We start from the raw sequence: 12,134 nt of genomic DNA on the forward strand, positions 1-12,134 counted from the left end.
CACTCTCTGTCCCCTGGCCTGTTTCTCTTTACCTCTCCTTCCTCTCCTCTGTATCTCAAATGCTTTTCCAGGTCCTGTCACATGCCACCAATGTCTTCCGAGGGCCTCGTCGGTCCAGCACTAGGCTTCAGAGTCTAACCACAGGGATGCCTTCTCTGGTTTCCTGTCCACCATCATCTTAAACTGCTCCCGTCCACCCCCTAGAGGCTACTTGTCCCCCTCTGTGCTGCACCTCCAGCTGCACCCTCACTCCCCAGCTCCCTCTCCTGGGCGTCTCCACCTAAGCATTCCTCCTCCGGCCCCACAAAGTCAACTCCTGGCAGGCAAAACCTTGCCCATCATCCAACCATCCTCCCAAGCCTGCTCCCTTGGTAACTTTTCTGTCTCAAAGCTCAGCACCACCCCCTTGTCACACACCAGCTCTCATTCCACCCAAGCCAATCTTCTGTCCCTATAACCCTTTTGCATCTGCTATTTTCTCTCCATCCCGGTTGCCTCTGCCCTAGTTCCAGGATGAGCCTCTGACTGCTCACGTGGGCCTGTCCACCAACCTGTGCCCACTTCCCTGCAGTCTTTTCTCATCCAGTTATGGTCAGATTAATCTTCCCCTGACAGCCTCTGTAGGGATAGAGTCTAAATGTCTTAGCTGTCACATTTCAGGCCTTTCTAGACCTGGCTCCCACTCAAGGTGGCAGATGTGTCTTCCACAGCTCCTCACTCCCTGTGTTCCAGCCAAACTGGGCTATTAATCACGGCTAACATTCCTCGGGTACAGCTCCGTGCCACTAACCACTACCATCCTATGCGGTGGCACTAATATCATTCCTAGTTTATAGATGGTGAAGCTAAGGTTTAGAGAGCCTGAGTAGTTTGCCTAAGGCTGCACGTGGTGGTGGTGGAAGTCAGGAGCTGACTCAGGGCAGCTGGTTTCACAGCCCATTCTCTCTGTACTATGGTTCACTGTCTTGGCCACAGGGCAGGGCCCTTGGCCACCACTGGAGCCTCCAGGTGACAAGCTCTTACTTTGCTTCCTTGGTCAGCTCCTCCCCTTCTTCCGGCCCATCTCAAGCACCTCAAGTACATCTTCACTGAACCGCCAGCTGGAACTAGTTGCTTCCCAAAACCTACTGAGACCTTTCTTGTGTTATTTACCATGTTTTAGGTAGTGTTGCCCTAACAGGAATCCATTTTTCTTCTCAGTTTTTATCATCCTCTGATCTAATGTAAGTTCTCTGGAAGAAAGGACTTTTGTTCACTGCTGATTCCCCAGGACCTCACCCCAGTGCCTGGGATTCAATAAGTATTTGTTGAATTAATGAACCAAAGAATGTTGCACTTCCTTGTATATGAGCCTCTGCTCCCTTCTGGGCTCTGAGTCCCTTGAGGACAGGGACGCTGTCGTCCACACCTTTGTCCACACCTTTTGTATTTCGTAAGAGTCACTTATCAATGATTCTTTCCCCCTTGTTTACACTCACATGAATGCTGAGGCCCCTGTTCACATGGCGTACATACTACTACAGTTCACGATCTGGCATTTAGAGCATCACAATGCAATATTTGTCAAAGGAGTAAACTAGATCAAAATCACACAGAACGTTCTGAGAAATTCCTACACACCAGAGTAATCTGCTGTTGATGTGCTGACCTCAGTGCCTCCCCATACAATAGGATCACAAAATCCTCTTTCCAATCCCAACTCATTCTTTTCCTGTCTCCAAAACCCCACAGCCTGAGACAGTACCTAACACCTGAAACTCCTTCCCACTCAAGACCCTCAATGCCTCCCTAGTACCCACGTGTCTTTTTTTTTTTCAGCTACACAACTGCTTTTTATTTTGGTAATTCCATTCTTTTACCTATTTAAACAGTAGTGTTCCTTTTCTTTTTTTAATTGATATATTGTTACCCTTTTTTTTTCCCTTTAAGAACTTTTATTGAGATACACGTGACATACAATAAACTGCATATACCCCCCCCACCCCTGAGGGAGATTTTTTTTTTTGACATACAATAAACTGCATATATTTAAAGCATACAATTTGATATTTTTTTCTTATTAGTAATGTATGTATGGCAATCCCAATCTCCCAATTCATCCCACCCCAACACCCACCCTGCTTTCCCCACTCGGTGTCCAATGTTTGTTTTCTACATCTGTGTCTCTATTTCTGCCTTGCAAACAGGTTGATTTGTAACATTTTTCTATATTCTGCATATATATGTTAATATACAATATTTGTTTTTCTCTATCTGACTCACTTCACTCTGTATGACAGTCTCTAGGTCCATCTATGTCTCTACAAATGTCCCAATTTCATTCCTTTTTACAGCTGAGTAATATTCTATTGTATATATGTACCACATCTTCTTTATCCATTCATCTGTTGATGGACATTTAGGTTGCTTCCATGTCCTGGCTATTGTAAGTAGTGCTGCAACGAACATTGGAGTGCATGTGTCTTTTTGAATTATGGTGTTCTCTGGGTATATGTCCAGGAGTGGGATTGCTGGGTCGTATGGTAACTCTATTTTTAGTTTTTTAAGGAACCTCCATACTGTTCTCCATAGTGGCTGTATCAATTTACATTCCCACCAAGAGAGTTCCCTTTTCTCCACACCCTCTCCAGCATTTATTGTTTGTAGATTTTCTGATGATGCCCATTCTAATGAGGTGATGCTTCATTGTAGTTTTGATTTGCATTTCTCTAATAATTAGTGATGTTGAGCAGCTTTCCATGTGCCTCTTGGCCATCTGTATGTCTTCTTTGGAGAAATGCCTATTTAGGTCTTCTGCCCATTTGATTTTTTTTTTTATTGTGTTTTGTTTTTTTGATATTGAGCTGCGTGAACTGTTTATATATTTTGGAGATTAATCCTTTGTCTGTTGATTCGTTTGCAAATATTTTCTACCATTCTGAGAGTTGTCTTTCCATCTTGCTTATAGTTTCCTTTGCCGTGTGGAAGCTTTTAAGTTTCATTAGGTCCCACTTATTTATTTTTATTTCCATTACTCTAGGAGGTGGGTCAAAAAAGATATTGCTGTGATTTATGTCAAAGAGTGTTTGTTCTTCCTATGTTTTCCTCAAGGAGTTTTATAGTGTCTGGCCTTACATTTAGGTCTTTAATCCATTTTGAGTTTATTTTTGTGTATGGTGTTAGGGAGTGCTCTAATTTCATTCTTTTACATGTAGCTGTCCTGTTTTCCCAGCACCACTTATTGAAGAGGCTGCCTTTTCTCCATTGTATATCCTTGCCTCCTTTGTCATAGATTAGTTGACCATAGTTTATCTTTGAACTTTCTATCCTGTTCCATTGATCTATATTTCTGTGTTTGTGCCAGAACCATACTGTCTTGATTATTGTAGCTTTGTAGTATAGTCTGAAGTCAGGGGGTCTGGTTCCTCCAGCTCCATTTCTCCCCTCAAGATTGCTTTGGCTATTCGGGTCTTTTGTGTCTCCATACAAGTTTTAGGATTTTTTTTGTTCTAGTTCTGTAGAAACTGCCATTGGTAATTTGATAGGGATTGCACTGAATCTGTAGATTGCCCACATGTCTGAAAATCTAAACTCCTCAACTTGAACTGGAGACTGTGCCTTGAACTTTTTTTTTTTTTTGGCACATGGGCTTAGTTGCTCCGCTGCATGTGGGATCTTCCTGGAGCAGGGATTGAACCCGTGTCCCCTGCATTGGCAAGCGGATTCTTAACCACTGTGCCACCTAGGAAGCCCCTGTGCCTTGAACTTCTATCTTCCTCCCCAGACCCACCTCCCACATAGATGCTGCCTTCAGATGGGTGCCACATCAGCTCCTCTGCCCTGGCCTCTCCTCTGGTCTCCTTTGTTCACACTGCTCCCTTCCGCCAGCATGTCCTTCCCGCTCTCTACTGACTAATACTCTACACCTGTCTCCAGGCCCAGTTCTGATGCCCGTGCACCTGTCTCAGCCCTTCTGCCCTTGTGTTCCTCAAGGGCAGACCCCACAGCTCACGCCTCTGTACCCCTCTGGGCTGTACAGTCAGTGCCAGTCAATAATTATTAGGCAGATTTCAACTAAGAGAAAAGGTAGGAATTTTGAGTGAGAAGAAGCCCACTGAGTTTAGAATTTTATTGCAACTAATACATTAAATGGATAACAGAGGTTTGACAACATGGTAATTGCCTACAAAGACCGCTGCAACCAGTGCCTGCAATCCTCATTCCAGATGAGCATTCTTGCGATGGTTCCAGCGTTACAGACGAGCACTCACAACGAACACCCCACACGTCTCCTGATGGTGTTAAAGCTCCCTCAGTGGCAGCTGCCCAGATGTCCCGAAGAGGGTCTCTGCCCGCTTGAGGGGATGGTTTCAGTCCACATCTGCCCTCCTGCTTGTCTTTATGGCAGAAGTTATTCTCTTTTTCCTCAGCCTTTCCCGATTCATGTTTTCTATCCTGAAAACAAAGAAGAACACAGCTATGCCCAGATGCCCAATCAGTGCTTCTCAAGGTGGTGAGAGGAGCTGGCAGCTGAGCGCGAAGTGGAGCCTCAACTCCGGGTCCAAGTCTCTCCCGTTCCCAGAGCTTGTCCAGCTGCCTGTGGGCAGGTCGTGGGCTTCACCATTCCTCCTTTCTTCCCTGTGTGGCCCCTCGTCCACATGAATCGGTTTACAGAAGCTTGGGGCATTTTCTGGTACCTGAGTTTCTGAAGTACAGCATCTTCTTTGGATGGCACCTTGGCTGGCTGGCTGGCCTCAGCAATCATGTCTCGAATTTTCTGCAGGCAATCTGCCAGATTTCGGAACTGATAGCGGCTGCACTCAGAGGTGAGGATCAACTCTCCTGCCCTGTTGATCTTATTTTTGTGCTGCGGAGAACAAAGGCACAACCAGAGTTCTAAAGGGTAAAGGTTTAGAAGTGACTGAGGGGTTAAAGAGAAAGGAAGGGGCCGGTGGTTACCGTGACAGCTATCTTCTGCCGCACAGGCTCTGCAATCCAGTCGGCACTTGCCAGGTGGAACCTGACTTCTGCCTTGGAATTCACTGTAAAGAAAGGGAAGGAGCGTGGGTCATTGAGACTCTCGGAGCTCAGCACCCGGGTGGCTGGTAACAATTCTGAACCACAGGGAGATGAGACACCCACCCGGGCCTGTTCCTATCCTGTGTGAACTTGGGGATACGAACTTGGCCATGGAATGAGCCTGCAAAGATAGTGAGGCACTTCTGGACAAAAATAAACTTCCAGGAACGAAATGCCCAGTGCTTTCTTTCTCTTACAATTTATTGGGTTCTGAAAAGAATGTGGTGGGGGGTGGGGGGAGTGAATTGCATAAGAATGAAGGAAACCTGTTCTCAGAGCTGGCTGCCAACTCACACTGTGATTTCCCTTTGTTCAGTCTCCCAGGCCAATGCTAGTCCTAGCAACCCACAGCTGAGCCTGAGAAGCAGACCACATTCAAAAGAATAAAGAGGGTTATTATATAAACTGGTGGTATTTAAATTTCTGGAAAAAAAAATCCTTTTATTTCCACATGAATGTAAACACAGAAGTCCTCAAGTTCATCTCTCAGCTAAGTTTTAAAGTGAAAGAGAACAAGGCACCGTGTACCTTTGTTAACGTTCTGGCCCCCAGGACCACTACTCCGACAGTAAGATATTGTCAAGCGATCTGAAAAACAGAATACACACCAACAAAATGACTGTCCCAGGGCAAAATGTGCAAACTGGTAGTTTACCATCAAAGTCAGTATCCCTACTCCTCTCTCTTTAAATGACATATACAGATATAGATACAGACATAAATGTAACATTTAGATCAGTAAAGTCAGAAACTATTTACAGATGTCAAAACTAAAATCAAGAGTAAGTGACTTTCCCAAGTCCACACAGACAGCAGAGGATGTAACATTATGACTCAGGTTGCCTGCTTCTGGTTTAGTACATTTCACTAGATCTGACTGCCTCACTTTTTGCTGTTTGTCTTAAAGCAAGGACTCTTTCAAAAGCTCAAACTAAGGGACAAACTGAATTTAATGTTGTATGTGGAAACGTGGTGGATGTGGACTCCCCAGAGGGCAGGCGGGTCTCACTCATTTGTTCTGCTTGCAACCCCGGGCCTAGGCTGCCGTCAGTGGATGAAAACACCTGCTGGGGGGATGAGTGCTCCATCGGGAGCTGGGAGCCCCGTCTTCTAACTAAACTCCCACCGCTTCTCTGGGTCTTGGTTTTGTTGGTCTGTTTTGAATTTGCTGTAAAAGGAAGTTTCTTCCTTCTATTTTTATAATTCATGACCAGCAGCCTCGTAGTGTCTGAGGGAAGCGCGGAAGGAATGGCAGCGGGAAAGTTTCAGAAGACTGGATGGTGAGCTGCAAGAGCTTTGGGGGGTGAGGAACTGTGGCCCTGTGGTGGTGGACAGCGGTGACATCTCGGGACGACTTCTGAGAGGCTTTCCTCCTTTCAAAACATCAAATGAACTTTCTTTTCTGAACAGCTGATGAATGTGTGTGGTTCTGCAGCGGAGGCAGTTCCACCCTGGGGCTGATGGCCTCGTCTGCACGTGCACAGGCCAGCCAGGCACAGGGAGGCCTGGGCCCTCTCGGAGGACGTGAGCAGAGGCAGGTGAGAAGCGGTGACTCGGCCGTTCCCACTGCCTGCCTGTCCCCCTGAGGTGTCAGGAGACAGGCTCTCTTCTCTCTGCCTCTTCCCACCTCAGGGCACAGCTGCTGGCCTCAAACTGCTGAGTGGCAGCAGGACGCAACTGTGGTCACCCGGCCTCCTTGTTTCAGGGCCACCCTGAGTAAGTGCTACTGGGAGCCGGCACCTTTGGCTGCTCTTCTGTCACTGTCTACGGGTGCCAGAAACCCTCTGAATCTCAGGAGGCTGCTTGTTTCTTTACAGGCCATGCCTTAGGCTTGATGGGCACAAATTATGAAGTTATGCAAATGGTTTACAGGGAGAAGTCCCCACCTATTCCCCGGCCACCAAGTTCCCAAGACTATCCTTTCCACTCCCTTCCCTATGGCAGTCCCTGTACCCAGCGTCCTCCACATCATTTCAGATCTATGTGTACATCCAGAAATATGTCTTTCAGATCTGTATTATATGTAAGTAAAACACCAATGGTAACTCACTATATAGACGCTTCTGTACCTTACTTTTTTTCAAATAACAACCAATCCATCTCCTGTAGAGACTGTTCCGCATGGCAAGACCGTCAGGAACTCTCCGTGTTGGGCGCGCACAGTGCTCTGAAGTGGCTGCCACGTCATTTTTTTTTTTTTCCCCTTCCTGTTCTCAACAATGCTGAAAGGACTCTGCTTTTGCACCCCAAAAGCTGTTTCTTTACTTTCACTGGGCTAGGGAGACCTGGAAGGAATGTGTGAGGGGTGGAGGAAATGACTAATTTTTTTATAAACCCAAACTACTCACCTACAGGAATGTCACTGCTGGCTTGCTGTGCAGCATCCTGTAATGTAACGTACACAGTGTCAATAAATATTACCTGCCGGGCGACTCCTAACTGGTGCGGATCAACAAAAAAGAAATGATATAATACCACAACCTGAATGTAACACGATGATTTTCAGGTCCCCAGCAAAGTCATATCAGGATGACAGAAAAAGCTTTCCCAGACTCTAGAGGCACCACCTCAGAAAACACTCCTCTAGGAAGGCGGAACTGACTTCTGCAGCCTTCCCTGCCACCGCTCCGGCACCCCACCCCACTTCGCTAGTGCCGGGCACCAGCAGCAGCTGGGGAGGAGGGAAGGTGCCACAGCGCATGCACGTCAGGGAGACTCCAAAAGGAACACCTCCTGCCCACCTGGAGCAACAAGCAGACGCCCTGTTCCTCCCAGACCACGGGAGGCGCATGTGTGAGGCTGTCTGCCTTCGACAGGGACTAGCACATCTGCCTTGAGGGTTTGTGTCAAGCTGACCTACTCACTCCAGCACCCAGGACCTCTCACCTCCACGTTTCTCCCAAGCTGTTCCTCCTGTAGCCTTAAATCCTCATGTCCACAGGCCCCGTGCAAATACCACCCACTCTGAGGCTCTTCGGGCTTCCCAAGCTCAAAGTATCTTCATCTGTCCCCACTCTGGCTGCCTTCACCCTCTCCCTCCGCTTTTTTTTTTTGTGGGGAGGAGCCCCGCGCCACATGTGGTACCTTAGTTCTCTGACTAGGGATCGAACATGCAACCCCTGCATGGTAAGCACGGAGTCTTAACTGCTGGACTGCCAGGGACGCCCCTGCACTCCTTTGCATCTTAGAATTATCTGGCGGTGAAATCCTCATCCTACTTCACCTCAGCGGCGCAGGAGACCCTGGACCGCGCCCTCCTTGAACATGCTCTTCCCCCTCCTTCTCAGCTGGCCTCTCGTTTCCTCTTACCTCCCTGTGATTTCCTCACTTTCCTTTGCTTGCTCTTTGCTACCTTTAAACATGAAATGTCCCTGAAATCCTTCCTCTTCTCTATTACTCTTTCCCTAGAACACTCCATCAATCTCCATTGAAAATATCATCTTTGGGAATTCCCTGGCAGTCCAGCGGTTGGGACTCCGTGCTTTCACTGCTGGGGCCCTAGTTTGATCCCTGGTGGGGGAACTAAAATCCCACAAGCTGGGTGTGGCCAAATTTTTTTTAAAAATCATTTTTCTTGAGGACTCCCAACTTTCTGGCTCAAATTCAAACCTCTTTCCTCAACTCCATGCCAGCAGAGCCAACGGCTATTTGAGGTCTCCTCTCTCGTGCCTAACAGACGCCTCAAAATCTCAAGCCTGTTCACAGAGGACTTCCCTTCCTCACAATCTAAAATAGCTCCCTGGCTATCACATCAAAGCACCCTGGTCTATTCATTACTTCCCACTATCTGTTTTCCCCATTTGTTTTCTGTCTGCTCCTCCCGCTACAACATAAGCTCTTGTTTTATCGTGGCTGTATCTGCAATGCTTGAAACAGTGTCTGACACAGTAGGTGCATGAGGAACTTTTTGGTGAATGAATGAACAGACAAAGGAATGTTACTGCCACCTTCTCATCTCCATTAATGGCAACACAATCCTTCCATTGCTCAAGGCCCTGGACCTCAATTCCACTCTTATTCCCACTTCTCATAGAAAATCCATTAGCAAATCCTATAGGCTTTCCCTTCAAAATTTATCTAGAACCTGACTAATTCTCATGACTCTTATGGCTTTCACTCTGCTTATCAGCTCTTGCCTATATTACTGCAATTTCCTCATTGGTCTTCCTGTTCTTGCCCTTCTGCCCTCTATTCTCTAGAACAGCGGTCTTTGTAAAACTAAGTTGGATCACTCCACTCTTTTGCCTCCACCACATTCAGAGTAAAGCTAAAGGCCTGTAATTGTTATAAACAGGCCTCCCCCCCAGCCCTCTCCTCCTTAGCTTCATCTCTGACTCTGCTGCTCAGCCACACCGGCCTGCCTGCTCTTCCTTGAACCAGTTGAACATGCTACTGCCTCGGTGTGATGGCACCTGCTGTGTCCTCTGCAGGGGTGCTCCTCTCCCCACTCTCCTCACAGCTTGCTGCCTTGCTTCTTCCAGGTCCTTACCCAAGCATCACCTTCTCAGAGGCCTCCTCAGACCAGCCTACTTAAAACTGTAATCCCACCCCCAACCTTAGCACTCCTCTTCCTTCCGGGCTTTATTCTCTCCAAAGTACTCGTCACATACTCCATACTACGGGTTTTATTTATCGCCTGTCTCCCTCCATTAAGCAGATAAGCTCCACTAGTATCAGGATTTTTGTGATTTTTTTCACTACTCTATCCCCATGCCCAGCACCGTGTACACACCATGCACATACTATGCTTTCAACGGACGTTTGTTAAACGAATGAATGAATGAACGCTCTCTTCCAGTCCTATAGGTGGAAACGCAACAGAACTGGGAGGGTCCCATCTCTCCTGCTCCGGGCCGGGATACAGCGCCCGCACACAGCCGGCTGTCAATAAAGGCATCCTAAGGAAACGAACCAGAAGCCCTGTTTGCTCAGGCGTGCTGGGGTTATCAGAGGTTAGGGACCGCGTAACTTGCCAAAAGCCTCCAAAAAGAGAGCTACCTGCAGCTTCCTGCCTTAACTGTCCACTCTGGAGGGCAGCTTTCCCTCGGGATGAGAATTTGGGCCTGAGGGACAGGGAAAGAACGCGGAAAAGCTGGTGGTCTTGTGAGAAGCATAGCCAGCGAGCGCTCCCGGCGCCAGCCGATCTCCAGCCACACGGGGTGCGGCCGCCTGCCCCGCCGCCCCAGCCCCCCGGTTGCTCGGGCAACCAGCCTCCTCCTGCCGCGACCGCCACGTTTGAGCGCGTCGGCCCGGCGCATCAGCTGCGTGCCCGGCCAATGGGACCCCGGCTTCCCGGCGTCACCCAGCAGAGTCCAGGAGACGCCCCTTCCGTCCCGCCCTCCCGGCTCACCGGGACCCTCCAGGCGGTGTCCGAGCCCCGCGACTCGGGGTAGAGCTTGTCCAGGCTGTAGATGCTCTGGAATTCGGTGCCCTCTACCTGTTTGTGCAGAGCCCGGTGGGGGCAGCGCGCGGGCGGCGGGAGCAACCAAGCTTCGGCTCGGTTCAGGCCCCAACGCAGGCACCGGGCGGCCGCCATACTCGGGTCTCGGGGCCACTTCCGGTGGGTGCTCCCTTCCGCGTTCCGCCGGCTCGCGCTTCCCTCGGAACTTTGGTTCCGCTAGGCCTTTAGCGCCTGCCGAGCGGAGGAAGCTAGCGGAGCGCCCTGCGTGGCTCTCACGCGGAGCCCGTTACAGGCTTCCTGTCGGCCGCCTCCGGGAGGCCTGCTTGGCGCTTTGAGGGCAGCTGCAGTGATGGGGAAGACGTTGGCCAGACAGCGAGCTCTCAAGGGAGCCTCCTGGTGAAAAGAACCCCCAGATCCCGCGTCCCCCAGAAACACCACTCCTCTCCCTTTCAGTTTGTGCCCTCCTGGACCCCTCTTCCCCCAGATCTCACAGCATCAACGAGGCCTGCCCAGGTTCATCTCCATCCCCTTTACTCTTTCCCACTGTAGCTTTCTTTCTTTCTTTTTTTTTTTTTTTTGCTTTCTTTCACATCGCTCAATCTTATTTTTCCGTCTATTGCCTCTCTCCCAGACGGAGTGTAATCACCTCCAGGAGGGCACTGGCGCACTGCTGGATCCCCAGTACCCAGAATCTGACACACCATAGGTACTCAATACATATTGATAAGAGGAATTCTTTGGGAAGGTGTTTTTGAAAGTTGAGTTTTAGCAACTTCAGGCTCATTCACAAGGCGGCCTAAAGGCAAGTTCCCAATGAGCACCTGTGAGAAGGCTCTGTGGAACAAATATCAGGTGGGCAGGTCAGGTCGAGAAAGAAATATTTTAAAAGTGGACAACCCAGCCCCACCCCCCACCCCCACACACCCCGCCCGGAGCTTTGTGGAGCTTGATGGCAGTTTCTCCTAGCCAGGAGATAAGGGGAGGATGGGGAAGTAGGTAGACATTCAGACAGCCACAGATAGGCTAAGCAGAGCCCTTTTTACAGTACTGTTAAAAAATGAACTCCAAAACTAAGAAGTTCTATCTCTGAGAAAGGTTTAAAATAGAGCAAGCAGAGTCTTGAGACAGTTAAATGCTAGCTAAGTTGTTTTGTTGAGAGGCAGTGTGGTAAACGAAAACAGAGCTCAATAAATGTTCTTGATTATTAGCAATACTAGTGGTTATTTCTTAATGGCGGGTCCTATTTTTAGGAAAAGCATAATTACCTAGAAAAACATGCCCCGGGAATGTGGCTGTTTGAAATAGGAGAGAGTCATCAAGTCAAGCCTTTACCTTCTTAGCCTTGTTGATACAGGCAAATTCTTTAAGAGGGAAAAAAATAACTTCCCAAGCACTGGCTTTGCAAACTCAAACTAGGAAGGGAATGGCAATTGATATGCACTTTTGGTGCTCTAGGCTTTAAGGGGTGTCTCCTGGGACCCTTCCTGTCTGACTTAGTCCCAAGACCTCAGAGGAAACAGAGGCGTCTCCATGGTGAGTGGAAAAAGCTGCTCAGGGGAGCAAAGCCAGGGACTCGCCCAGGTCCATGGCTCAGGGATTATGAATAATAGAAGCACCATCCCATGGCATCGTTGCTCTGAGGCTGGGCTCCAGCTCTGCGCCTGACCCAGAGTGA

General features: G+C 48.7%; 1 protein-coding gene across 3 annotated transcripts; it reads right to left on the reverse strand.

Annotated features, from left to right (window-relative positions):
• Window positions 1–4,093: 4,093 nt before the first annotated feature.
• Window positions 4,094–10,629, reverse strand: MRPL58 (mitochondrial ribosomal protein L58). Of its 3 annotated transcripts, none has more exons than XM_057716781.1 (6): window positions 10,409–10,629; window positions 7,407–7,443; window positions 5,587–5,646; window positions 4,939–5,021; window positions 4,677–4,846; window positions 4,094–4,434 (listed from the first exon to the last, which is right to left on the reverse strand). In XM_057716781.1, exons 1-6 carry the CDS (start codon window positions 10,592–10,594, stop codon window positions 4,350–4,352), a joined length of 621 nt encoding a protein of 206 aa, XP_057572764.1. In that variant the 5' UTR covers window positions 10,595–10,629; the 3' UTR covers window positions 4,094–4,349. The 3 variants fall into 3 exon arrangements, with proteins under 3 accessions (XP_057572764.1, XP_057572766.1, XP_057572765.1); XM_057716783.1 differs by having other exon boundaries at window positions 4,210–4,434; window positions 10,496–10,604; XM_057716782.1 differs by lacking the exon at window positions 5,587–5,646 and having other exon boundaries at window positions 4,210–4,434.
• Between the last annotated feature and the right edge of the window lie 1,505 nt (window positions 10,630–12,134).

The sequence above is a fragment of the Hippopotamus amphibius genome, chromosome 17 (assembly GCF_030028045.1).
Source record: "Hippopotamus amphibius kiboko isolate mHipAmp2 chromosome 17, mHipAmp2.hap2, whole genome shotgun sequence".
NCBI lineage: Eukaryota > Metazoa > Chordata > Mammalia > Artiodactyla > Hippopotamidae > Hippopotamus > Hippopotamus amphibius.